The sequence below is a fragment of the Esox lucius genome, chromosome 6 (genome assembly GCF_011004845.1).
Source record: "Esox lucius isolate fEsoLuc1 chromosome 6, fEsoLuc1.pri, whole genome shotgun sequence".
NCBI lineage: Eukaryota > Metazoa > Chordata > Actinopteri > Esociformes > Esocidae > Esox > Esox lucius.
Window position 1 is genome coordinate 26,024,156 of NC_047574.1, and position 25,856 is coordinate 26,050,011.

Sequence of the window (25,856 nt, forward strand, 5' to 3'; positions counted from 1 at the left end):
GAAAGGTGGTGGACACCTTTCAGAAAAGCCTGTTGGAGAGTGGGGATTGATTGTTCCAATATCTCTCATTTAAGCAAGCATGGACTGGACTGTGTGTGTATACGTGTCCAATACTGAGGATGGTCATAATGTTTACTCAGGGTAGAGTCCACAGTGGGTTCGTTGCTCCCTTTCAAACTAACACCACTTCAGCTGTGGTTTAGAGTTACTAAGGTGAAACAGCCTCACAGATAAAGGACCCAACATACTGTAACATTAAGCCATTGATTCGATGAAGCTCAGGTTTGGACACGCCATCCCAATCTATTGGTGATAGATCCACCTACAGCATCACAGGTACTGATGGGACCAAACAATTTGTTCCTGCCATTCTAAGACTTCAGGAGGACACATTCTTACATCAAGAATCCCTGTTATGTCTGGGTGTGTTCATTCTTGAAAGTCTGGCTGTAGTTGGGAATAACGACATTTACAAGGGTTACTTCAGCCAGCCTACCTCTGTGAAGCAAAATAAATGAAGTTACACAGACAAAAACAGATGCTTTAGCCTGAATCCATGCAAGGGGACATGTTTTTGAGGAAAACATTGTAGGGTCTCAACTTTAAAATGTTTTATTGTCTCTGCTCCGTTTCAAAATGTGTAGAGTTGCAGCAAATCAGAGATATCCCTGGATATTGAGCAAATGGAAAATATAATCTTCAGTGCTCTCTGTACACAATTATTTAAAAATGTTTTATGTCAAAATAACTGGCAGTGTAACCATTTGTTGCGGATGCGAGCATTACCTTGCATGCGCATTCAAACGAAACACTCCCCAGAGGTAGGAATTCACACAAACAAGCCTGCCCTAAAACAAGAAACGGCCGGCATGACTGCTGACATTTCAATGCGGAACGGGGCAGGACAGGGAGGAGCCTTTTTTACATTATAACTTTTTGTTTTCACATCACGTTTTTTAGGTTTCATTCGATACTTACATCTCAAATTCATTAGGAAAATGTATAGGTATTTCGGAGAATTACTTAGTCGTGGAGCAAGCAATGCCTTGGCCTCGGGATGCGTGGAGACGGTTCTTCCAGTTTCTGCGTCGCTGATGCGGGTCCGCTCCTACAGCCAGATCGGAGAGAAAGATGCAGATGACCCCAACTTCTTTACAATGGTGGAGGGATTCTTTGACCGCGGTGCAAATATCGTTGAGGATAAACTGGTGGAGGACCTCAGAAACAAGGAGACCCCAGAGCAGAAGAGACACAGAGTACGCGGAATTCTCAAGATTATCAAGCCCTGCAACCACGTACTGAGTGTGTCGTTCCCCATAAAACGAGACAACGGCGAATGGGAGGTGATTGAGGGATACAGAGCACAGCACAGCCAACACAGGACTCCGTGTAAAGGAGGTGAGCAAGTCGGAAAGTAAATGTCCGTGTCACAGGACCTGGCCTGGGCCATTCAGTGCTGGAACTGAATCCCTGTAGCCAGCACGCTACATTAGCTGGTTATCTACCTAGCCTACCAATTCCCGTTCGGGTGGTGCATAGTTGGCTCCAACTTTCATTGGCTGTGTTTTGATTCTGCCAATTATTATTAACGCCACGGACGTAGTTGGTTTGCGTGAATGCCCACTGAGGCCATTCAAATCGAGATATAACGAACTATTGCAAACAATCATATAGGGTGATTATCGAGTTCGCCGGAAATGCAGGGAGAACCAAGCTACGAAGCACTGGCGCTTGATCGTGACGTTAAAGAACACTAATTTGGCACAACTGTTTTTTCAGGAGAAAAAAAGAATAAAACAATGAGTGACTTAAATATTTCCCAGAAGAAAAACTAAATTATTCGTTTACTTTCAAAGCTGTTAAGTTCTGTTATGCCCTTAAACAGAGGTTTTCATTCTCGTGTTTCTCTTAAAGAATACAAAAACAAAGGAAGGAACTTTTCTGACTTGGCAAAAAACATATTTGAAAATAAAATGTAACAACATCTGTTTAGGGAACTGGATGGAAATAAACAGTTTTTTTATCTGCTGCAAAAGAGTATTTAGACCATATTCAATTACAAGACGAGGATGGCTTGCTACTATGTTCGACTCTCCTGGATCTCTGGGTATGTGTGATGAGATGGGGCGTAGATATAATTGGATATGATGGCAATATGTGACACGTTTTTTCGAAAACATTACATATAACTGCAAAACTGTACGTGTTTATTTAATGTTTCATTGTTTATTATTTACTAATTAGAATAGGAACAATCAAAGCAAACAGGAGAAGTGGCAATCATGAATAAAGAAGATATATTAGATTCAACTTCATTTTCATTGAACAGTACAGTACAGTAAAACAAAATGCAGTTGGCATCTAACCTATTCTATCTAAGTGCAAAGAGAGGAGTTCAGAACAATATACAAGTATTAAGTATATGTATGTACAAGTGGAATTTATAGGTAAATCCTAAATAATTATGGCAATTCTAAATGTGCAGTGGAAAAATCACAAATGTACAGAAAATCTACAGGTATTGAAAATGCAAGTACAGTGGCAGTTCTGAATGTGCAATGAGGGCGGGGTTAAGGTGCAAGTTTAAGGTGCAAGTCGGCATGTGCAAATGAAATACAGGAATAGCAGCAATGACACGTACAGTGAAAAGTCTTATCAGACTTGTCCAGTCATACAAAGGGTGGGCATAGTGATGGGAAGTCAGAGTTCAGCAGGGTTACAGCAGATGGAAAGAAACTTCCCGAGCCTGCTGGTGCGAGAACGTAGAGACCTGTACCGCCTGCCTGATGGGAGGAAGGCAAACGGTTTGTGGCATGGATGTGAAAGGTTCCTGTTTTATGGATGTGTAAGGTTCCTGTTTTATGGATGTGAAAGGTTCCTGTTTTATGGATGTGAAAGTTTCTGCGCCTTTTTGACCAGGGCTGAGGTGTTGAGGGACCAGGAGAGGTCCTCGGGGAGGTCCTCATAGATGTGGACACCCAGGAATTTGAAGCTGGACACACACCACCTCAGTCCCATCAATGAGAACTGGGGCGTGACTGCAGCCTTTAGATTTCCTGTTAACCACAATGAGCTCCTTGGTTTTCTTTGTATTGAGGGCCAGGTTGTTATCAGCACACCATGCTACCAGGCACTTGACATCCAATACGGTGTGCTCAGAGCACGTGCTAGGGAGCTGGCCAAGGTCTTCACTGATATTTTCAACCTGTCACTAGTCCAGGCGGTGGTCCCCATGAGCTTCAAGACCACATCCATTGTGCCAATGCTGAAGCAGTCGTCTGCATCTTGCCTGAATGACATTTGACCTGTCACCCCCACGATAATGAAGTGCTTCAAAAGACTAGTTCTGGCCCACCTCAAGTCCTGCCTCCCCCCAACACTGGACCCCTACCAGTTTGCCTACCGGTTGAGCAGGTCTACAGAGGACGCCATCTCCACAGCTTTACACTCTGTCCTGACCCCCCTGGACAAAACCAACACCTATGTGAGAATGCTTTACATAGACTTTAGCTCAGCATTCAACACGGTCATCCCCGCTAGGCTGATCAACCAACTCCATGACCTAGGGATCATCCCTTCTCTCTGTAACTGGACTTTGGACTTCTTAAACAACTGACCCCAGTCTGTCAGGTTAGACAACTTCACCTCCTCCATCCTGATACTGAACACTGGTGTTCCACAAGGCTGCGTGTTGAGCAGCCTTAGGGGACGTAAGTCAACATTTCATGGTCACAGGTTGATCTTGATATTTTGAATGATGTATGTCAAAATGTAGGATTTTGTTTCCATATAATTCCAAGGGATGAAAAAACAGATTCTGTTAGCATTTCAAAATGGCAAATCAGGACAGCTAGCTCCGCTATCAGAGTTTTTGACTTGTACCAATGACAGTGGCCTTCTTCCATCCCCAGAGGTATGTGCTCCATTGACCTGTTTATTGCATCCACACAATTTTGAGAGGAACTCTTTCCATGTTCACTTTCTACTCAGGACTGGAATGCTGACAAACCAGTTGAGGGTTTGTTTAATTAACTGGGCAGGATCTTGTGTGATGGCCTTCCATTCCAGTGCTTTAGGATTTATGCTCTATTGATCAGTAATTTTTCAGCTTTACCCAAGGATGTCGTGTACACGACATCCTGCCTCATGTTTTGTGAGGGCAAACGCGTCTTATTCCCATTTTGTCTTCAGGTTGATTTGTATAACTTGGTGGTTCTTTGTATAACAATAACTCTGCTGTGCTCAGTGGTCAACGCTGTCTGATTCTCTTAAGTGAGTTTGTTTAAAGGAACCATCATGTGATTGTTCCAGTTTTATAGTTATTGACCTCGTCCAAATCTGATCAACTAGAGCTAAAGAAAAACCTCTGGGCCGTATAATTGTACCTGAAACACCTCCAGTCAGTCTTAATTATCTAGGGAGACTAAAAATCCATCTCAAATAGTGTCTAGTTGTGGATATTCCCTTTATAAGAAACAGACGGAGTACGAAATGTTGACACTGTTGGTGACAGCAGATAATGTTTTTTTCAAGGAAAACTGTCTAGCATTTCCTGTCTTGGCATTGAGCCTTGGATTTGATGGCTGCATTGCAATGTCTCTGTCTGATTGGCTCCCTGTCACAAGTTGTCCCACGCTTGGCACACGTCATGACATTGCTTTGTCAGTGCTGGAGGGGTAAGTGTTGTTTCTATTCTGAAACTAATTTCTGTAATGCTAGAGTTTTCTCTCAGCTGTCATATACTCTAGTAGCCCATGACTATGGTAAATGGTTTTAATCAGACCTGTAAGAAAGTGGTACTGGTAAAATAATATTTTGAATAGAACATCTCCAGAACCTGTTCACTGCATCAAGTTTGAAATACCAGCCTTCTGTTGCACCAATGAAAAATGTGTTACGTTAAGCAGCTGGGCTATTCAATGATTCCATGCCATGAAACACGGAAAGGGGTTGTCGATGTTGTGTGTATACAGTAGTGCTAGACGAAGTAGCATTGATGATCATATTCTGGAACTGTGCTCCAAAATACTTGTCAGATTGAAAGAAGATAGCTTTGGATATAATCATACCTACTCAATCAACTCTAGACAGTGCACTTGTACAGTACTCAAATGCTAGGCTCTATATTGTATTCCTTGACACCATTCTCTTGTGCGTGATACTTAGGTACTTGTTGTACCTAGCCGTTACATTTGTAATTGTATATTCGTTTAGGTGCTTCTTGTAACTTTACTTGCCCTCTGCTGTTTGCTTCCTTTGCACATTTAGAATTGCAATACGTAATGCATTTGCATTAATTGCACATCTATACATTCCACTTGTAGATACATATACTTAATACTTTCCTGCCTTTTTATATTTGCACTTTGGCGCAAACTGCATTTCATTGTACTGTAATTGTACTTGTTCAATGACAGTAAAGTTGGATCTAATCTAACCATAACATATTTGAGAAAACTGTTGAATCTGAATAAATACTTTATGTAAAAAGTATGTTCTAGGCCTGTGTTCTCGAACAGTGCTGCCTTATGAACAACATGTCAGGGATGCGCAGATTAGGCCAACTGTAATTTGAGCAGGGTGTGCCTCTCTGACTGGTCATGTGATCAGCATAGCCCGGTTCAATCCGTGCCACTCATTGAACAAAACTGCCAGGACCACACAGTTTATGTCTCAATGTGTTTTTTGTCTTTGTAGATAGAGTTGAGTGGGGAAGAGGTGGGTTAATCTGCAGTCTGAGGAATAAGGGGATTCGATTAAGTCCTGAGGGAGTGGAGTTTGAACTGGGTGAAAATAAATCTAATTTGTTTTCAACTTGGCCTGCAGGCAAAGCATGAAATGTAGCACAATTAGTTTAGAACATAGGGACCTAAGTCGAATATATGCCATTATAATTTAAGATGCTAGAAACATTTTCACATACAAAGGTTGTCTACTGTTGATAAAACCAAATCTACTTCATCTGCCTTCAAAAGGAAACTTACTTGTGAATTTCAAGCATACACTGTATGCACCAAACTGGCTTGTTGACAGTACAGCTGGCCAGCGCAGGTGACGGTTTTGTTCAGAACGCACGCTACGCCCAATGCTACCTTTAGCCCGGGGCCACCCGGTTGAGCCTAATCAAACTCCCTAAGTGAGTCATAATACTAGGTGGGGGTGGGGTTTCTATCACCCTCACATGCAAGCCTCTCCTCCACCAGGCTCTACAGTAACTCTCCGACATAGAGCAGCTGCAACCATTTTGTGGCTTTTCAAATAAACAAAAAGACTCCTTGTAAGAACTAGGAGTTTAAGAATTTTACAGCAAAATATAGGATCCTTCCAAAGCTGACTTGGACTAGACTGCACCGCCAAATTGTGTGGTGACTTTGGGTATTCCCCTCGTTCCCCCTCATAGTCCTCTAACAAATTGACTTTAATGATGAGAAAACCCCTTGTTTGGGAGAATGGCAATATGTAATGGAGGAGATGGAGCTTTATTTTTTACCGTGCCGCAATGTTTTGGACAGTGTTTTAATTTAGCTTATAGGAAAAGGTAAAATATTTGCGTATGACATTTTCTAATATTAACATTGTGCATAACCACTCTAAGAATAAACAAAAAATTGCTAAAATCTTTTTTTTTTTGCCAAGTTTTATCTCATAGGTTTCACAAAACAAACCCTTGTCATGTTGCATGTTTCAGGTATTCGTTACAGCACGGAGGTGTCTGTCGACGAGGTCAAAGCCCTGGCATCCCTGATGACATACAAATGTGCTGTTGTAGGTGAGTCCTCCAGAAAAGTCTTTATATCGCTGTTCTGTTTTCTTTTCATTCTACTGTAACTGTTCATTTAAATTTCATACAGATGTGCCTTTTGGAGGAGCGAAAGCTGGAGTGAAGATTAATGTGAAGAATTATACCGTAGGTATTAGTTTGTTTTGGGAAAAAGCTTCTTATGAAATATTCAGTGATGTCCTTTCTTCTTATTCACCCAGTCACATGGTACTTTTCAGTCAGCTTCAGGGCATGTTCCCTTGTGATATACAGATAATATTTTTCTCATTTGATAACACGGACAGTTTCACCTTTAATTGTATTTTTTTTAGTTGGTTAATAAAGTGGCTCTTTAATGTATTCACCCCCTTGGACTTTCCACTTTTTGTGTTACATCAAATCAAAATGGATTCAGTTTGATCAAGACAAAAGACAAATGTGTCCATATTGTGTCCATATTTTCAGAGTGAAAAATAAAATCAGCAGCATTTTCTAAATTAATTACAAATGCAAAACAGAAAATAATTGATTGTATAAGTATTCAGCCCCTTTGCAATGACACCTGAATGAGCTGTAGTGCAACCGAGTTTTATTAGAAGTCATGTAATTGTGCTGAATGGAGTCCAAGGTGACTCACATGATTTAATGTTAAATATACCTATACCTGTATCTCTCAGAGGTCCCACAGTTGGTTAGAACAATTCCTAACAAAAACTACATGAAGAAGGAACATTCAAAGTAAATCTGGATTAAGGTTTGTTAAAAACACCAATCAGTGGTCGGATATAAGACCATTTCCGAGGCATTATCCCACTGAACTCATTATTAAGGAATGGAAAGTATATGTCACAACTGTGAATCTGTCTAGCACAGGCCATCCTCAAAATTTTTATCCAGACTAGATGGCAGGGTTAGTCAGGGAGGCCACCAAGAGGCCAAATGAGTGCATACTATACATACTGCAACAATTGCAAGATGCTTCACAAAGGTGTTATTTATGGGAAAGACAGCAAAAAGAAAAAAAATGTCATTATATTTCAACTAGAGTTTACCAGAAGTTATATAGGAGACTCTGAGACCAAGTGTAAGATGATTTTATGTGCTGAAGAATTGAGCTTTTTGATTAAATGTGAATCCTACCGTGAAGCACAGTGGTGGCCGCATCATGCTATGGGGATGCATCTCTGCTTAAAAAGCTTGTGAAGATTGAGGGAAAATGGATGCAACAGAGTACAGAGAAATGGGCAGAAGATGTTGCAGACAGGACAATGACCCCAAAAATACTGCCAAAGGCATATTTGGAGTGTTTAATAACAAAAAGGTCAATGTCCTGGCTTAAAATCAAAAAGGTCAATACATGGAAAGAGTTGAAAATTACTGTTCATCAAAGATCCTCATCCAACTTTGTTTTGGCACTGATAAAAACAAGGATGAGGAAATGTCCACCTTTAACTTTGATCCCAGAAAAGCTAAAACAGGAAATAATAAACCCTAGAAAATTACCTATCAGATATATTTCTCATGAATGCAAAAAATAAGTGTAACATCTGCCTAATGATTTAACTGTGATTATAGATTATAGCAGCAGTTAATATTTTGAATTCAGTGCAAATGATTCGCACCGCTCCTGAGAGTTTCACAGGCCTCTGTACAGGAAGCTGTTAGTCTGTAGGCTGTCAGTTTCCTGCTGCTAGCCTAGCCTTGTCCATCCTGTCTGTTGTTGCCAGTGGCCCTAGGGCTACATTAAGCATTGACAGCTCAGTTCTGCGGGAAGAACTGCTGAGCCATCAGCTGGCGGCCCTGACTGGACGAATCCATCCATCTGCCGTGGTACTGGTTCTGACAGAGCAGTGTCTTTTTAGCACAGTGAGCTCAGTGGTATAACCATAACATAGTAATACCCAGACTGAAACACATTTTGATCCTAAAATATAATCACAAAGGAGGTTGATTTTGTTCTTGGAAGAGACTTCGGTCTGACTTTATTGGCAGAGACATATGCAATCCCATTTACCGACGGTGTCAACTATCGTACCTTTATGCTCTGCCTGCAGGACAATGAACTGGAGAAAATCACCAGAAGGTTTACTATTGAACTGGCCAAGAAGGGCTTCATTGGTGAGTAGTGCTTTTGTCAGAGGGAACATTGAAGGTGGCCAGACACGGCCTGTAGTGTCTGACTGCCTTCTCCCTGCCTATTACTGCCGCAGGCTTGTTTCATGAGCCTGAAGCACATGCATTAGTCACCCCCATGAGAGAACAATAGGCTTCACAAAGGATGAAGGCTGCTTGGCCTTATATGATTTGCAACTGGGAAACGTTATGGCAGGAAAGAAAGCCTAGATACATTAATGACATGAACAGAGTTAGCCAAAGTGACAAGCTTTGTGACCTCTGATGGCCACTAGATGCCGGCAGCTACATTTCACGTTGGAGTGAAAGCTGCCGTTCACATTGACTTCAAGTTCTTTGTAATGATGCACTATGCAGGTTTTTTAGAGTATGTTTTATGTTTGGCGAGATGTACCAGTATGTTGGGTTAATAGAGATTCACCAGTCAGTATAATAGTGTTTCTAGTTAAGTCTTTGAAAAGGACAGAATTACTCTCTAGATGTATTTCTATAGTTTGTAAATGTTGTTCGTCAGTATATCAGCATGGTGTGAGACCAGAGAAGGGCATTCCTTCACGGCTGTCTTTCTCCATGGGGGAAGGACGGGCTGTTTGTATAGCTACAAGTCCTGCTTTCACCTCACGTGATTGGACTATCTGAGTGGTGGAGTTCCAAGAATTAGAATCTCTGTGTTTAAGGGGTGTTTAAGTATTTAACTCTGCATATCACTTGTGTCCTCTAGCTCTGTATCTACAGGACAAAAACTCCTTCAAAGAGGTCAATGAGAGCCTCTTCCTAAAATGTAGTACTGCTGTCTCACACCAAACACATGTATATTAACCTATGTACTTATAAGATTGGTATGTGTCTCATATGACTTTGTTGTTGGTGTTAGCTGGTTGATTCTTTGCATGTGTCTCTGTTTGAGTCACATATTCTACATCTACATCCCTTCAATTATTAAATTTTTTCCTGTCAGGACCTGGAATTGATGTCCCTGCCCCTGACATGAGCACTGGGGAGAGGGAGATGTCCTGGATTGCTGACACCTATGCCAACACCATGGGCCACCACGTATGTATTCTCTGTATGAACTCTGTCCTCAGTAGACCGTGCTCAAGAGAATCAAAACGACTATAGGTAACTGGCGATCTCCTCTACAGATCGCATCATAAAGGACATTGTTATTTCATCATTGTTGTTTTTTAATCCTTTCAAACGGCCATTGACTTTTAACCCATTAATTCCTTTCAGCTATGCTATACAGTTTTTTTTAAAGATTTTTTTGGGGCATTTGTATGCTTCACAGGATTAGGAATGTTTTTTTTGCTGAAAGAGTTGGATAAACCCATCCTGCAATGGTGAGTATTTTATTGCCATACATGTATTCGTATTTTATCACCCTGATTACCAAGCGATCAAGTAGCATAACCACAGACCACAAAGCAGAACTTATCTGTGTATGCAGTATAACTACAGGCTACAGGTGGGGTAAATGATTTATTATTATTCTGTTCACTAACTATTGCAAATGTCTTTTCTGACTGACTCGTTCCAGTATGTGGCCGTTATATTTGACTGGTAATGGGTTATCCCAAGACATTGTTGTGAGATCTTTTTCCATGGCAACAGAGGAAGTGCTATAATAGTTTCTTAAGAGCGGATGCTGCCTCCCTCATTTCCTGTGTAAGGCTACACTTCTAATTCTACTATCAGAGTTTAGAAAGACAAAACTCAACCAAAGTCTCTTTCAATGTGAGCACATCTCTTTTGTCAATTTCCAGGTGGTGGGCCTGGAATACCTCAAATCTATGCAAAAGTCTTTTTAGCATTTTATCCAAGTCATAGTTGATGCATTGCATACATTTTTAGACATTGATTCTTGGAAAATAAGACAAAATGCCCCATGAGATCAACCATGCTACATAGAGAAACCCTAAGCTCCTGCGTTGTGAATAATAATTGCTTCAAAACGTTAAATGTATATTTTATAACATGGCAGGTTAGTCCTTTTCATTTATAACAGTGTCTATACATGTAATAGTGTTTACTTTTCTTTCTTCAACTTCCCTCAGGTTTCCACCACTACTTTGGAGGGGTGTCCGCTTTGTTATTGTTTGAACTACGAATTGCCTCTTTCAAGCGACGCTATAAAGAGATATGCTGTCTAGAATTAAGCTATCACAGATTGAGGACAATGCTGTGCTGTGTCTATGCTGGTCTTATGGTATACCTCCTGTTTTCCAACAGCAGTTATCGATGACCTTATCAAGATGTTGAGTCTAATTCATCTTCCTCTCTATATCAGGCTGAACATGTCATTGTGCCTGAAGTGCATTGTTTGGTTTTAGCATGCCTTATCTTTTCTGTGTTCATGTTTTTCTGGTATCATCCAGTGTACAAAGCCTAGAAGTCTTTGCCGCACTTTATTTGTTTAGGGGAAGTTGATAATTGCAGCAGTAACCAACCGGCTGTTTTTTTTACTCTGTCCAGGACATCAACGCCCATGCCTGTGTGACCGGGAAGCCCATCAGCCAGGGGGGCATCCACGGCAGGATCTCGGCCACCGGGCGCGGTGTGTTCCACGGCATCGAGAACTTCATCAACGAGGCAGCCTACATGAGCCAGCTGGGCCTGAGCCCCGGCTTCACCGACAAGACCTTTGTCATCCAGGTACACCCGCACGGCAAACCTTGATTAGGGAAGGCATTTAATTCAGCCCCTCTCATCAGGTCTCAAAGCCCTTTACAGTCTATTGAGGGGCATTTTTGTAAGAGGCATAACTGTATTTTCAGATATTACAGCATTTTCTGATAGGGAAGCCTTGCTCAAAGCATCTAGTACAGCATCTCTTATGTCTTCAGAAATGTGTAACTATTTGTCTCTGATTTCAAGCAGTAGGCATATTTGATTTGATCGGCATATAGATTAACTCCCCATGTCGACCAGATATCAGTTGTCAAAGTGCAAGGTTGGCCACAAAATTATTTCCTCTAACCAGCATGTTATAATTGAAAATGCCATTAGTAAAACAACGAAAGAGTAAATATTTTAGTCAGTCCGCGTGCAGTCTTTAAATGAGTCTAATCCATAGCTAATAAGCAGGCTTCTCCATGTCTGGAAAGACTGCGAGGGTGGGAGTGATGCTGCCAATTTATCTACTCCGCTGACTGTTATCATTGTCTTGGCAGGTGTAGTAGTTGAGTTTCTTTCGTTGGTACACTTTATAAGTAATTAATACCTGATTTATGAATATGTTCCAGTGGTTAAAAGCCATTGAAATATATATCTCTCAATCTTATTAAATATAATTATATAAAGTATTATCATAACTATTATGCCCAGTGGTAGATTAATAGCCTTATATGATCTATCCAGCATTAAGCAGCTGTAAGGTGTATACTGTTTTACCTGTCTTATCGCAACTTCCACATTCAGTCATTCACAAAATACACTGTTGTTCCTGCCTGTTTTTTCTTTGTTTGGGCTCCTTTAGGCCTTGTTCTCTATAAGATTTTGGGCGGACAGACATTCCAGGGAAGATTCATTGTTGTGCCAAACTCTACTTGGGTAGTATGACTCATGACTGTGGTTGGAGAAACAGGGCTTGTCAAATGTATTTCCACAGCCTTTTTCAGAAGGTCTTAGGGAATTGTTTTCGATAATGGTATGATTTGTGTGACTCTGATTGTAAGTATTACACAGATAACTAAGTTTAGACAGATAAATATTGGGCAAGATTGGTCCAAATCAGGCCTGGTAGAGAACAGTACTAGAAGCCTAGTCTTTTGTAAAATGTATTGGTTGTATTAAGGCACATGGCCAAAAAATGTCACTATGACTCATAGCCCGTGTCTGGGTGCTGCTGAGCCCTGCTTGGTTCGGGCTGAAAACTCTTAACTGTCCACCTTCCTGCAGTAGAAAAAAGGTGTTAGAGCTAATTACACGTCGTGCCATTCAGAAGTCACACCATATGTTCCCATTAGAATTGCTGAACCATAATCCCATTGGACCAGAAACACTAAACATGACATGTTAATGTGCCAACTGAGACTGTGTTTCTCATTTAACAAGAACATATGTGTAGCTTTGGCGTGAATAGGATGAATAGGCCTCACAGTATGTGTCTTTTCTACTGCAGGTTGCCCAGGTTGGAACCTAAAGCAGGTCATTCTTCCTTTTCTCCCAGGGTTTCGGTAACGTCGGGATGCACTCCATGCGTTACCTGCACCGTTTCGGGGCCAAGTGCGTTGGCGTCGGAGAGATGGACGGAAACATCTGGAATCCCAATGGCATCGACCCAAAGGAGCTGGAGAATTACAAACTGGTGAGCACACAGCCAACAGCCAGTCACTCACCTCGCCACACACACTGACTGTGACCTGTCCTCAGGGGGAACACTTTAGAATAGATTTCAAAGTGGTGCTTCTGGTTTATACATCTCTGAATGGTTTAGGACCCGAATACATTTCTGATATGTTTGCAGAATATAAACCGAGCAGGGCTCTTAGATCCATGAACACAGGTCAGCTAGTAGAGCCCAGAGTCCAAACTAAACATGGAGAAGCTGCGTTTAGCACTTATGCTGTACAAAACTGGAGTGAACTACCAGAAGATCTTAGACGTGCCCAAAACGTATCCATTTTTAAATCCGGGTTAAAAACACTTCTGTTCTCACGTGCCTATGACTGAGCACTTAAACTTAACCACACTGTTTAGCCTTATAGCTTCCTATGTTTTTATCCCATTTTTAATCTTTATATGTTTTCTTATTGTATTTTTTCTTATTATAATGTATTCATTTGCTTTGATGTTTTCTGTTGAGTATTTGTTTTTATGTTATTGTACTTTCATATATTTTTCTTTGTGAAGCACATTGAATTGCTACAATGTATGAACTGTGCTATATAAATAAACTTGCTTGCTTGCTTTAAAGCGCAGCCTAAGGACTGTCCAAACCTGTTCCAGGGATTCCATCGTTCTGCCGGTTTTCTCTCCACCCTCAGTTGTCATTCTTAGACAATTCTTAAGAATCAGGTGTAGTGAATTATGGGTGGAGACAGGACAGTAGATCTCAGTATTCAGCAGCCTTGGTCTAAGGTTACCACCTAGTGGATATGCAGTGTCACTGCACCCTAGTCAACTCCAGATGCAGTAAAAAGCATAAATATTGATCCAGCAACTGTACCCCCTTGTCTTTTCAGCAACATGGCACCATTGTGGGCTTCCCCGACTCCACGCCCTACACCGGCAGCATCCTGGAAGCTGACTGCGACATCTTGATCCCCGCCGCCAGCGAGAAGCAGCTGACCAGGAATAACGCTCACAAAATCAAGGCCAAGGTCAGAGTTCAACGATAAAGTCAAAGCTAGCACGCATTCCGATTGCACGCTTGGATGGGGTACACACACTGGGAGATATCCTATGGCTAAACAGATACGATGGTGTATGCCTACATGAAACGCAGACTTTATTTGTGTATCTAAAAATCTCCTATGGAAGAAATGAATGGTGTAATGACACAAAGAGAAGCTTTTCGTAAACCTCGTATTTAGAATGTCTTTTTCAGGGGCAGCTGGGTGATTCTCACAACATTACATTTTTAAGAGAATGTCTCCCAACGCACATTTAACTTTGGGATTAACACTGGGCTGTGTTTATTTTAGTTTTTTTTTACCTGAAATGCAAATATTGCTTTTCTTGTACTTGATCTTTGGAGAATGACATTTCTATGTATAAAAGGTGACCACAAAAACATGACCAAATTATTTTGAGAAAGAACTGTGACAATCACACGGTTCCCATCTGAAAGGGATATTATGTTGTTAATACTACTATTTACCATGGAGTTGTTGATTACTGTTTTCTGATTGGCTTGAAAGTTTTCAAAGTGTGGCGGTAGGTTTTTAAGTGTTGTTGAAATGAACAATGAATATGTATATTATCATTACGGCAAGCAGAGGTTCTCATTTCCGATATGGGTGTCAGAGTAATGAGAATCTGTACTGCGGAAATGAAAAGATCTCATGTGAAAATGCAAACTATAGTGGAAAGTTATTATGACTCACTAAGAATTTTCCCATGGTTATGTGGGGCAATTCATACCTCGTTATTGATTACATTTAGTTTCATTATCATAATTTAATAAAATCTTATGAATAATCCCATTAATGAGAATCAATAGTGTCTGGAACATGGGGTATAGAAATACTGTTTTTTAGAGAAAAAAAGAGAGCAGATCATCTCGTAGCCATCTTTAAACTTCTCTTTATATTGAAGCACCATGGGAAAATACAACTTATAACCTATTCAAAAAACATTGTTTGGTTTTTAATAAGAATAAAAATAGATTTGTGGAGATGAGAAATTTGTGAACAGACATTATCTTTTTTATATTTTATTACTCCAATTTCCAGTGTTTTTCGATTAACTATTGGACATTACAAACACACAGTAATTAAGAATGCATAATATTTTAATGTTGATTTAATTTTAAATAAAACTGATGACCAGAATTTTGAATCAGGACACAGTGTGGTAATGAGAATTTTGTTGAAAACCCATCAAAACAAATTTGTAAAACATTATGTGCAGGAAAGAACACAAATTTGTATTTGAAATAATGGTTATACCATTGTTATTACAACATTTTTGTTAACTCATCACTGTCATGGTTTGATTTTTCCAGATAGTTGCTGAGGGAGCTAATGGCCCCACCACCCCTGGTGCAGATAAGATCTTCCTGGAGAGGAATATCATGGTCATTCCGGTGAGACACTGCATTATTTTATATATTCAAGTACATTTTTATATTTAAAAAATTGTTTATCCCATTTGTCTCATGTCCCAATTCCATGATATCCAATTCACGCTTTTTGCTTTGTCTTGTCACAATAACTCAAAAGCAGGTGCATGCAGGACAGTTGGGAAACCTGTTTTCCGAAATGTATATCACTAAAAAGATGAGAGAGGCCTGTAATCATCATAGGTACACTTCAACTATGAGAGACAAAATGAGTGTGAAAAAGTCCAGAAAATCACATTGTAGGATTTTTTTATGAATTTATTGGTAAATTATGGTGGAAAATAAGTATTTGGTCAATAACAAAAGTTCATCTCAATACTTTGTTATATACCCTTTGTTGGCAATGACAGAGGTCAAACGTTTTCTGTAAGTCTTCACAAGGTTTTCACACACTGTTGCTGGTATTTTGGCCCATTCCTCCATGCAGATCTCCTCTAGAGCAGTGATGTTTTGGGGCTGTCGCTGGGCAACACAGACTTTCAGCTCCCTCCAAAGATTTTCTATGGGGTTGAGATCTGGTGACAGGCCAGGCCACTCCAGGACCTTGAAATGCTTCTTACGAAGCCACTCCTTCGTTGCCCGGGCGGTGTGTTTGGGATCATTGTCATGCTGAAAGACCCAGCCACATTTCATCTTCAATGCCCTTGCTGATGGAAGGAGGTTTTCACTCAAAAATCTCACGATACATGGCCCCATTCATTCTTCCAGTCGTCCTGGTCCCTTTGCAGAAAAACAGCCCCAAAGCATGATGTTTCCACCCGCATGCTTTCCTTTGCACAGATCTGTCGTCCTGGTCCCTCATGCTTCACAGTAGGTATGGTGTTCTTTGGATGCAACTCATCATTCTTTCTCCTCCAAACACAACGAGTTGAGTTTCTACCAAAAAGTTATATTTTGGTTTCATCTGACCATATGACATTCTCCCAATCCTCTTCTGGACCATCCAAATGCTCTCTAGCAAACTTCAGACGGGCCTGGACATGTACCAGCTTAAGCAGGTGGACACGTCTGGCACTGCAGGATTTGAGTCCCTGGTGGCGTAGTGTGTTACTGATGGTAGCTTTTGTTACTTTGGTCCCAGCTCTCTGCAGGTCATTCACTAGGTTCCCCCGTGTGGTTCTGGGATTTTTGCTCACCGTTCTTGTTATCATTTTGACCCCACGGGTGAGATCTTGCGTGGAGCCCCGGATCGAGGGAGATTATCAGTGGTCTTGTATGTCTTCCATTTTCTTATAATTGCTCCCACAGTTGATTTCTTCACACCAAGCTGCTTACCTATTGCAGATTCAGTCTTCCCAGCCTGGGGCAGGTCTACAATTTTGTTTCTGGTGTCCTTTGACAGCTCTTTGGTCTTGGCCATAGTGGAGTTTGGAGTGTGACTGTTTGAGGTTGTGGACAGGTGTCTTTTATACTGATAACAAGTTCAAAAAGGTGCCATTAATACAGGTAACAAGTGGAGGACAGAGGAGCCTCTTAAAGAAGAAGTTACAGGTCTGTGAGAGCCAGAAATCCTGCTTGTTTGTAGGTGACCAAATACTTATTTTACCGAGGAATTTACCAATAAATTCATAAAAAATCCTACAATGTGATTTTCTGGAATTATCTTCCTCATTTTGTCTCTCATAGTTGAAGTATACCTATGATGAAAATTACAGGCCTCTCTCATCTTTTTAAGTGAAAGAACTTGCACAATTGGTGGCTGACTAAATACTTTTTTGCCCCACTGTACTTATTGTCTCTATGTCACTTTTCTGATTTTCGAGTTCTTGAAACTAGTTCAGCATGTCTTGTTTATGTAGGACATGTACCTGAACGCTGGTGGAGTGACTGTCTCCTACTTTGAGTGGCTGAAGAACCTGAACCATGTCAGCTACGGCAGACTGACCTTCAAGTACGAGAGGGACTCCAACTACCACCTGCTCAGTAAGTCTGACACTTCACAACCTGTACAAATGTTTCATTACATTTATTCTTACAAGGTGGGGAGGGATTTATGTTGCTGTTTTACAGCTGGGAGTCTTGTTACACATTTAAGAATTTTAGGCATACCGCATGTACACACACACACACACACAGTAAAATATTGTTCACAGCCACCCTCTGTGTCTGGGAGACGAACCATTTTTTGTAGTTATATTGAAGTTTGGAGACTAGCTGGCTGCATGGCTTTATGTGTCCGCAGGTCATATCAGCAACTCCACTCTCTTTCCCTCCTTTTCATGTCAATCCATGTCAGTGAGGCGGTCTGACGTTGTGCACGTGCATTTCACATAAAAGCCACTCACAAAATTGCACGTCGCTCATGAGCGGGTTTGCATATTAGGTCTTTTGTCTGGCTGGTCTTTTGCAACCATTTATGTAATCTTAGGTAGATGGGTGTGTTTCAATACATTACTGGAAGGTATTGTGCTTGAGTTATGCTTGTGGTTGCGTGGGTTGCTTACTGAATATTTCAGGAGGTGATCCCATTTCCCTGTCCCACAAAAGTGGCAATAATGTTGGAGGTATGTGAGAGAGCTCCAAATGCATCCAGCTGGGAATTAAAATAACTTTAAAGTACCTCAAACAGATTGGGGCGCTCAGTAGTAACTTTCTAGATGATTTGAACATGTGTGAAAAATTATAATTTTTTACTTTGACTGAGTTTTGTGCAATAAATGTTAAAACAATATAATTTGGCAACCATGGCAAGAAAATTCAACCAAAGCATGGATAGACTGCTGGGTATAGATATAAATGTCATTTTGTAATTTGAATGAACTCTCTCTTTTGAGTTAACCTAAAAGATCATTTCTGACTAGTCATTCTCCACATTTCCGGAGGATTCATATCCATAAACTGCTACAATGCTAATACATAATATTATCATGTATTCATATAGTATTTACTGTGTGTTTCCTTCAGTGTCCGTCCAGGAAAGTCTGGAGAGAAAGTTTGGGAAGCACGGAGGAGCCATCCCTGTAGTCCCTACATCAGAGTTCCAGGCCAGGATCGCTGTGAGTTCAACCCCCATCCCTTGTCCTTTCAATGGCCTTGGTTTACTCTGCAAACCCTACTCATACTATTTTATATAGATATTATACACATTAACAGGGATTGTTTTTGGTTTCCTTGTCTCAGTAATTCCAAACACAAAATTGTGCTATGTTCAAGGGAAAATGTGTACCTTATACAAAAATAAAGCTTGTATTTCCCTTAGTGTAGATCATTACACTTGTTCACTCCTGAGACCTCAATCAAACAAAAGCCTCCGCTAGTTGTGTAGTAAGCTTGAATGGGACTAAACAAGTCAATAGGGTTCTGATGACATTTTCCTCAGAAGAAAACATAAGGTTCAGCCTTCCATAAATATTGGACACTTGGTCTGGTTTGGTCTTTACCATACAGGTGTCTGGTAACACATCATGCCAAGATTAAGATATCTATCTGATGCTCCTAGAAGAAATATTACTGATGCTGATATATCTGAGCGGAGTTACAATGCCATTTCCAAGCAATTCAAAGCACATCTGTCCACTGCCTGACGGATCATCTACAAAGATCAGATCACTGACAATCTACAAGTGGTCCACCAAATACAGTCCAAGAGCTGACTGAAAGATGCAAATAGAATTTTCTAAGAACACCAGGGTAACATCAAGGGATCTACAGGCCTCTAGACACAATCAGTATTAAAGTGTATGAGTCAAATGTCAGAAAGAGAGAGCACAAGCATGGCCTGCATCAGAGGTCAGGAAGGGAGAAGACTTTTCTCAAAACATATAATCGAGACTCGAATAAGGTTTGGCAGACAAAACCTGGGAAAAATTAAAACTACTGGAACAATGTGCTCTGGAGTCCAAGGTGGAGTTATTTGGCTGTAATGCCAGATGCCACGTTTAAGGAAAACAAAACACTGCCTTTGAACAAAATAACCTCATACCAGCTATAAAGCATGGAGGTGGTGGCATTATGATTATGGGCTGGTTTGCTCCTTAGGACCTAGCTAACTTGCCATCGAGTCAACCTGGTATTCCTTTTTAGTGCCAGAGAATTATTGAGGAAAATGTGAGGCCATCCGTCAAAAAGCAGAAGCTGAACCGAACTTGGATCTGGCAACAGGATGATCGAAAAACACACAAGCAAAGCTACAAAAGCATGGTTCAAAAATACATTGAGGATTATGGCCAAGTAAAAGCCCAGATCTTAATCCTATAAAAATGCTGTGGGGGACAAGAAAACCCTTGATAATGACACAGTCAAAGCAGTATTGTAGAAAAGAGTCAGCAAATATTCCTCCCACTTGATGTAAGAGATTGATAGTTACCAAAAATGGCGACATTTCAGCCGAAGGGGGAAACACCAGCTATTGCAGAGGTGTACTTCGAAAATGTATTTCTGTTGATATTTTTATTATGAATCAATGATCGCATTGCATTATCTTTTAGTGTCATTTCTTAAATTAGGTTACCTTTATATGTCAGTAGTGTTGAAATTAAGATTATGCATCTGTATGTCCAAATATGGAAAAACAGGCAACTTTGTCAATGACAAATGCTTTGGGCCTACAATTTCATTCTATCCAAGTGTAAGCTTCATCATACTCATGGTGCATTTCTTGTGCGAGCAGGAACAATTTAGTTTAGTTAGGGAAATATGAAGTTGAATCCCTATTTTCACTCTTTCCACACTGTGGTTCTAGGGTGCTTCAGAGAAGGACATTGTCCACTCAGGATTGGCCTACACCATGGAGAGGTCTGCCAGGGTAAGTCTGGTTTCATAAGCATGATTATCTTTGTTCCCTACAGGTCCTGAGATCCATTGAAAGGAAATACTGTGTTCAGCCAACACAATGTATTGAGGCATCATATTAACTGCTAGGGGAAATTACATCTAGAAAGTTGATTGAGTGCTTCAATGGCCCGGCGACAGGTTCAATTTCTGTTGGACACATCTAATAACCTCAAGCATTAAAGCTCTGTTGCCTTTTCACTGATGTCTTTCAACTATTCACCATTTCAGCTCTTGGAATTGCATTTACAGTACGTGTGCTTATGCCCGCACAGATGTACACACACATACACAAACTCCCTTCATCTCTTACAAGTTTGCTCTGAGCCCATGCAAGCACACTACAGTGAAGTAGAGGTCTTCACAGGTCCAAAAAGTTGGATCCATTCCGAAATTAACCAATGTCTTTCCCACCGACCTGATTTGCATAAATTAAAATGAAATTTGGACCCTAAAAAAAACGGATCCGTTCCGTAAAGGACCGTAGAATAAAGTGAAAATCAGACCCATGCCCGTCCGGATCTGAAAGATCCGTTCAGTAGCGACCGCAGAAATAGAAAGAAGCCTGGTGCAGCAGCAGCCAGAAGACCCCATCAATAGCACTCGTATTATTGGCAAAATTAGCTCATGTTAAATGTCCTACAACAAATTACATAACCTACAAGTACAAAATGTTTTATTTATTTATATTTATTCAATTGCCTAAAGCAATGTGTCCAACTCTACTCAGTTGTGTATATTTAGCATTAAACGCTTTGCGGTCTTGACTGAATTAATTGCGTTACATAGACTAGGTTCTAAACATTCATTCACTGGATGCAAGTCCATAAATATATTTTTGAAATAATTTTAAATGACAAAAAGAAGCGTGCGCCTATAGAGACAGATATACTGCCGGCATTATCCTATATCTGACATTAATTCCGATATTCTTGTCAGTGTATTCCTACATATTGGCCATGTCCTTAAGAAAGAGAAGAATTCGTTCAAAAGTAGGCCTATAATATAAAAAAAATATTATCTGCTTAACTTTGGGGTGCTGACTGCAGAACTATATCTTAATAGCGATCTGAGTTTGGTTCCCCAAAAGGCACCGATTTTGGCAGCGTGACTCCCAAAGGAACGAAAGCAGTGGAGAATAGCCTACAATACCCAAACACACAACACTTTCCGTGGCTACACACCTGCTGGACCCACACCACACTGATGGTTCAGGTGGAGATTTGGGGGCTAAATGCATTCAATGCATGCATGTATGCCTAGAGCATAGGTATTTTTACAAATAGATATAAAGTACTCTGCAAGCTTGCTGATATGCCGGTGCAGTGTTTCCAGTCTATAACCACATTTCTTATTTAGCCTATCCTTGTCGGCTACAGGGGCAACAGACTACATAATCCTACAGGCCTGTAGTAAGAGACCATCATTTGTTCATTTATAATTTCAATATTTTAATAAAGAAACATTATATTGTTAGATTACAGGTCAAACTCTAGGCCATTCTTCTTCATTTCAAATGAATCAAGCTAAGTCTGAGAGGAGGCAGTGCCCACCACCACAGTGGATTAATAGGAATATAGCCAGACTTTTTCAGACATTTGTAAACTTTATTAATGATAAATAATAAGGAATCAAATTTACTTTTACAGTAATTAATAACTATAAAATTAAAGGAAAATTAAATCAGTTCAAAAATACGAACTTCACATTATACAAGAACCTAACAGTTGACCTGGCTTAAATAGCTCTGTCCAACTAGGGGGAGAATATGTAATAATATAATGAAACAAAACAGTGTACTCTTCCTCTTCTAGCTTTCTTTTTACATCAGTGCTTTTTCACAGATTGCCCTCCATATTCCATCAATCAAGAATAGATTATACAAATGTATTGCCTCCTCCTTTTTCTCACTCTGGCAGCAGCCAGTAGCAGGTGAACATGTGCATACGATTTTTGTTTAAATTGACAGAAAAATTTAAGATATACTTATTATATAATATAGAATTAGCTGATGTGTTGGAAGCAGGAAAAATGGGCAAGCCTAAGGAACTGAGCGACATTGACAAGGGCCAAATTGTGATGGCTAGATGACTGGGTCAGAGCATCTCCATAACTGCAGCCCTTGTGGGGTGTTCCCAGTCTGCAGTGGTCAGTACCTATCAAAAGTGGTCCAAGGAAGGAAAATGGTTGACCCGGCGACAGGGTCATGGGCGGCCAAGGCTCATTGATGCCCGTGTGGAGTGAAGGCTGACCAATGTGGTCCGATCCAACAGACGAGCTACTGTAGCTCATATTGCTGAAAATGTTAATGCTGGTACTGATAGAAAGGTGTCAGAATACACAGTGCATCACAGTTTGTTGTGTATGGGGCTGCGGAGCGGCAGACCAGTCAGGGTGCCCATGCTGGCCCCTGTCCACTGCTGTGGGATGTGCTGGACAAACAGGTCCAATCCATGGAGGCCCCACCAGATACCACAGCACACCTTCAGAGGTCTAGTGGAGTCCATGCCTCGATGGGTCAGGGCTGTTTTGGTGGCAAAAGGGGGACCTACACAATATTAGGCAGGTGGTCATAATAACCCATAGTTTTTTATTTAATAAACATGCATTTTGTTTTAATGGCATCGATGAGTAGTTGAAAATCAAAAAAGACATGCTGAAGCTATTTTGAATGGTGGTCAGCATTGAGTTATGCATAGGGCTGTATGTATACAAGGTAGTGTTATCTGCGTAAAGGTGGATTACCAGGGCTTTGGTAGTCTCATGTTAAGCTCCAGCTCTGATGGCTGAGAGAGCAGAGATGCACCTGAAGATGTTGGTGAGAGTTTTTGTCGACATGCCAAATGTCTTGAGTCTCCTCAGGAATTATAGTCGTTTTTGGTCAGTTTTCACTACAGAGGTCACTTGTCTGGGCCAAATGAGGTCATCCTTGATGAACACACCAAGATACTTGAATTCGGAGACTCTCTACTTCAGCTCCATCGATGTGTATGGGGGCATGACCCCCCTCTGCCGCTTCCTGAAGCCCATGATAATTTCTTTAGTCTTACAGATGTTGAGAGAGAGGTTGTCCTGGCACCATGTAGCCAGGTTCCTTACCTCCTCTCTGTAAGCAGTCTTATCATTGTTGGAGATGAGACCGAGGATGGTTGCATTGTCTGTGAATTTAAGGATGGTGTTGGAGCTGTGTGTGGCCGCACAGTCATGTGTGTACAGGGAGTACAGGAGGGGACTGAGTACGCAGTGCTGGGGGGCCCCAGTGCTCAGGGGCAGTACAGGAAGTACAGGATCCAATTGCAGAGGGAGGTGTTATGTCACATCTAACTGGGGATAGCCTATGTTTAATGGCATCCACTGCATCATATGTGGCTGCAAGTATCACCTCCCAGAAAATACAATTTGCAGACATCCTGTAAGAACAACTCTTGGTTTTTGCTGGACTGCGTAAGCGGAGCCGGCCTAGAAGAGTGAATGAGTGAGTGAGGGACTGACTGACTACTCCTGAATAAATATTAGTGGTTAGAGACGCGGACTATGGAAGAACAGGTCCCCTCACAGTCAAAACAAATGATGCATTAGGATTTGTTCAGCACAGACAAAAACGTAGCTGGCTACAACCTTCAGTAGCTACATTATAGGAAGCCTAAAATAAGTGTTTACTGTTACATTGCGACTATTTCTGGTGGATTTCCGAATTATGCATTAGGATTTGTTCAGAATAGACAAAAACTTTGCTGGCTACATGATTCTCTCATCTTTTTACTTGACGAAAAAGTTATGTATCGTCACCTATATTGATAGTTATTGTATCAATGTCATTCACAAATAGCTAATAAGCTGTTAAAACACCCAGTGGCAAAAGCCATACATTTCATAGATGCTTTTTGTGGTGGAGATAAACTTAATAAGAAACGTTAGTCAGTTTAACACCATGCTTAATGGTGTCTAGCGAAATATTCAAACTTTGCGTGATGTTAATGCGTGGCAAAATGATCTAATGTCGAGACGCTACACCGACACTTGGTAAGCGTGCAGTTCCGTGGTGTAGTGGCTGAAGACATAGCCTCTCATGTGGGCGACTCCAGTGTGGGCAACAACATTCATCACATTCAATTGCTGGCCCGCTGAACTAGGCTTGCCTGGTTCGTTTTCTGGTTTTTGTTTGTTGGTCGATGGAGCTTCTTTACAGGTAGACTTGGAGATGCTTCATCATGAGGTGAAAATGGATCAGTGGTTCTCTGAATAATGAATTGACACTGTGAACACTTGAAAGGACAGGGAGATGTGATATCTTTGTGGACCTTATACCGTGTCCTTTTCTTTCTGCCTTTAGCAAATCATGCGCACAGCTAACAAGTACAACCTGGGCCTTGACCTGCGGACGGCAGCCTACGTCAATGCCATCGAGAAGGTCTTCAAGGTGTACCACGACGCCGGACTTACATTCGTATAAGCTGCTTCTCACCAACTGTCTGTTGGTCCTTCTGAGCAGACCCTGCCCGCACCCAGGCCTTCATAAAACCATTATACAATGTCCCAAGGTTTACGTTTTACCCATGACCGCTGGCATATCTTTTTGCATATGCATTATCAGCAAGGCAATGCGCTCATTCTTTAGCATTCTTAAATCAAGAGACTATGTTTGAGCTTGCCTGTTCTGTTAAGTTACTGTATCTTAATGGTTATGTTACCCTGTATTCAATTCCAACTCATTTATTGCTGTTACTGTATTATTATGCCAGTAAACACCAAAGATTACCATCTAGTTATTTTCTGTTGTAGACCAACTGTTACTTCACAGAAAGATTATAAGAAGTTAGTCAATATAAAAGAATGTAGAGCACACACAGACACTAAAAGCCTTAATTGCACATATTTCCAGGGTTGAAATAGACATAATCTTTTTTTACCTGCTCCAGAATGTTCTACTTCTATTTGAGGCCACCCAGTAAATGTTCAGTGCACTTATGAATCAGTACACATTGTGTTCACTATTCAGGGTGACATAAAAGATTGTTACAAAGCAGACTTAGTATTTGTTACTATTTTGATTTGATATTTTGAAGATTGCTCTTTGTTGGGTGTTTTCTGGTTACGTGCATGGGCAGTAGTGGTTGTCTGCCTTTCTGTCAGTATATTTTGCCTTTGTGTTGAATGCTTTGTCTCGTCTCAGAATGTAATGTCAGAGGGACTTTCTATAGCATTTTTGTTGACATCAAATAAACTGACAAAATGCATGTGTGTATTTATTTTTGCCACTTTCTTACAATTGATAGGAACTAGAAAAACGTTAGGTTACACTGCTTGGATATCGAAGTAATATACAGACTCCATTCCAATTATGTTTCCAAAACACAATTAACTTTTTGGTATAATTTTCTATTAGCACTGTCCCAGAGATTATCTTCA

The 25,856-nt window shown here is 40.7% G+C and overlaps 2 protein-coding genes across 2 annotated transcripts in view; one reads left to right on the forward strand and one right to left on the reverse strand.

Moving 5' to 3' along the window:
* The window catches only part of LOC105010701 (nuclear factor of kappa light polypeptide gene enhancer in B-cells 2 (p49/p100)), a 34,717-nt gene extending 33,655 nt beyond the window's left edge, over positions 1-1,062 (reverse strand). The window contains exon 1 of the mRNA XM_034292839.1: positions 979-1,062. The gene's annotated coding sequence lies outside the window, so the exon portion shown is untranslated. The remainder of the gene's footprint in view (positions 1-978) is intronic.
* glud1a (glutamate dehydrogenase 1a) lies at positions 849-25,288 on the forward strand. The gene is made up of 13 exons (XM_010870225.2): positions 849-1,398; positions 6,689-6,769; positions 6,852-6,907; positions 8,815-8,878; positions 9,852-9,946; positions 11,366-11,545; positions 13,062-13,199; positions 14,077-14,214; positions 15,561-15,641; positions 17,477-17,600; positions 18,582-18,673; positions 20,359-20,421; positions 24,781-25,288. Exons 1-13 carry the CDS (start codon positions 999-1,001, stop codon positions 24,898-24,900), a joined length of 1,632 nt encoding a protein of 543 aa, XP_010868527.1. The 5' UTR covers positions 849-998; the 3' UTR covers positions 24,901-25,288.
* The last annotated feature ends 568 nt before the right edge of the window (positions 25,289-25,856 follow it).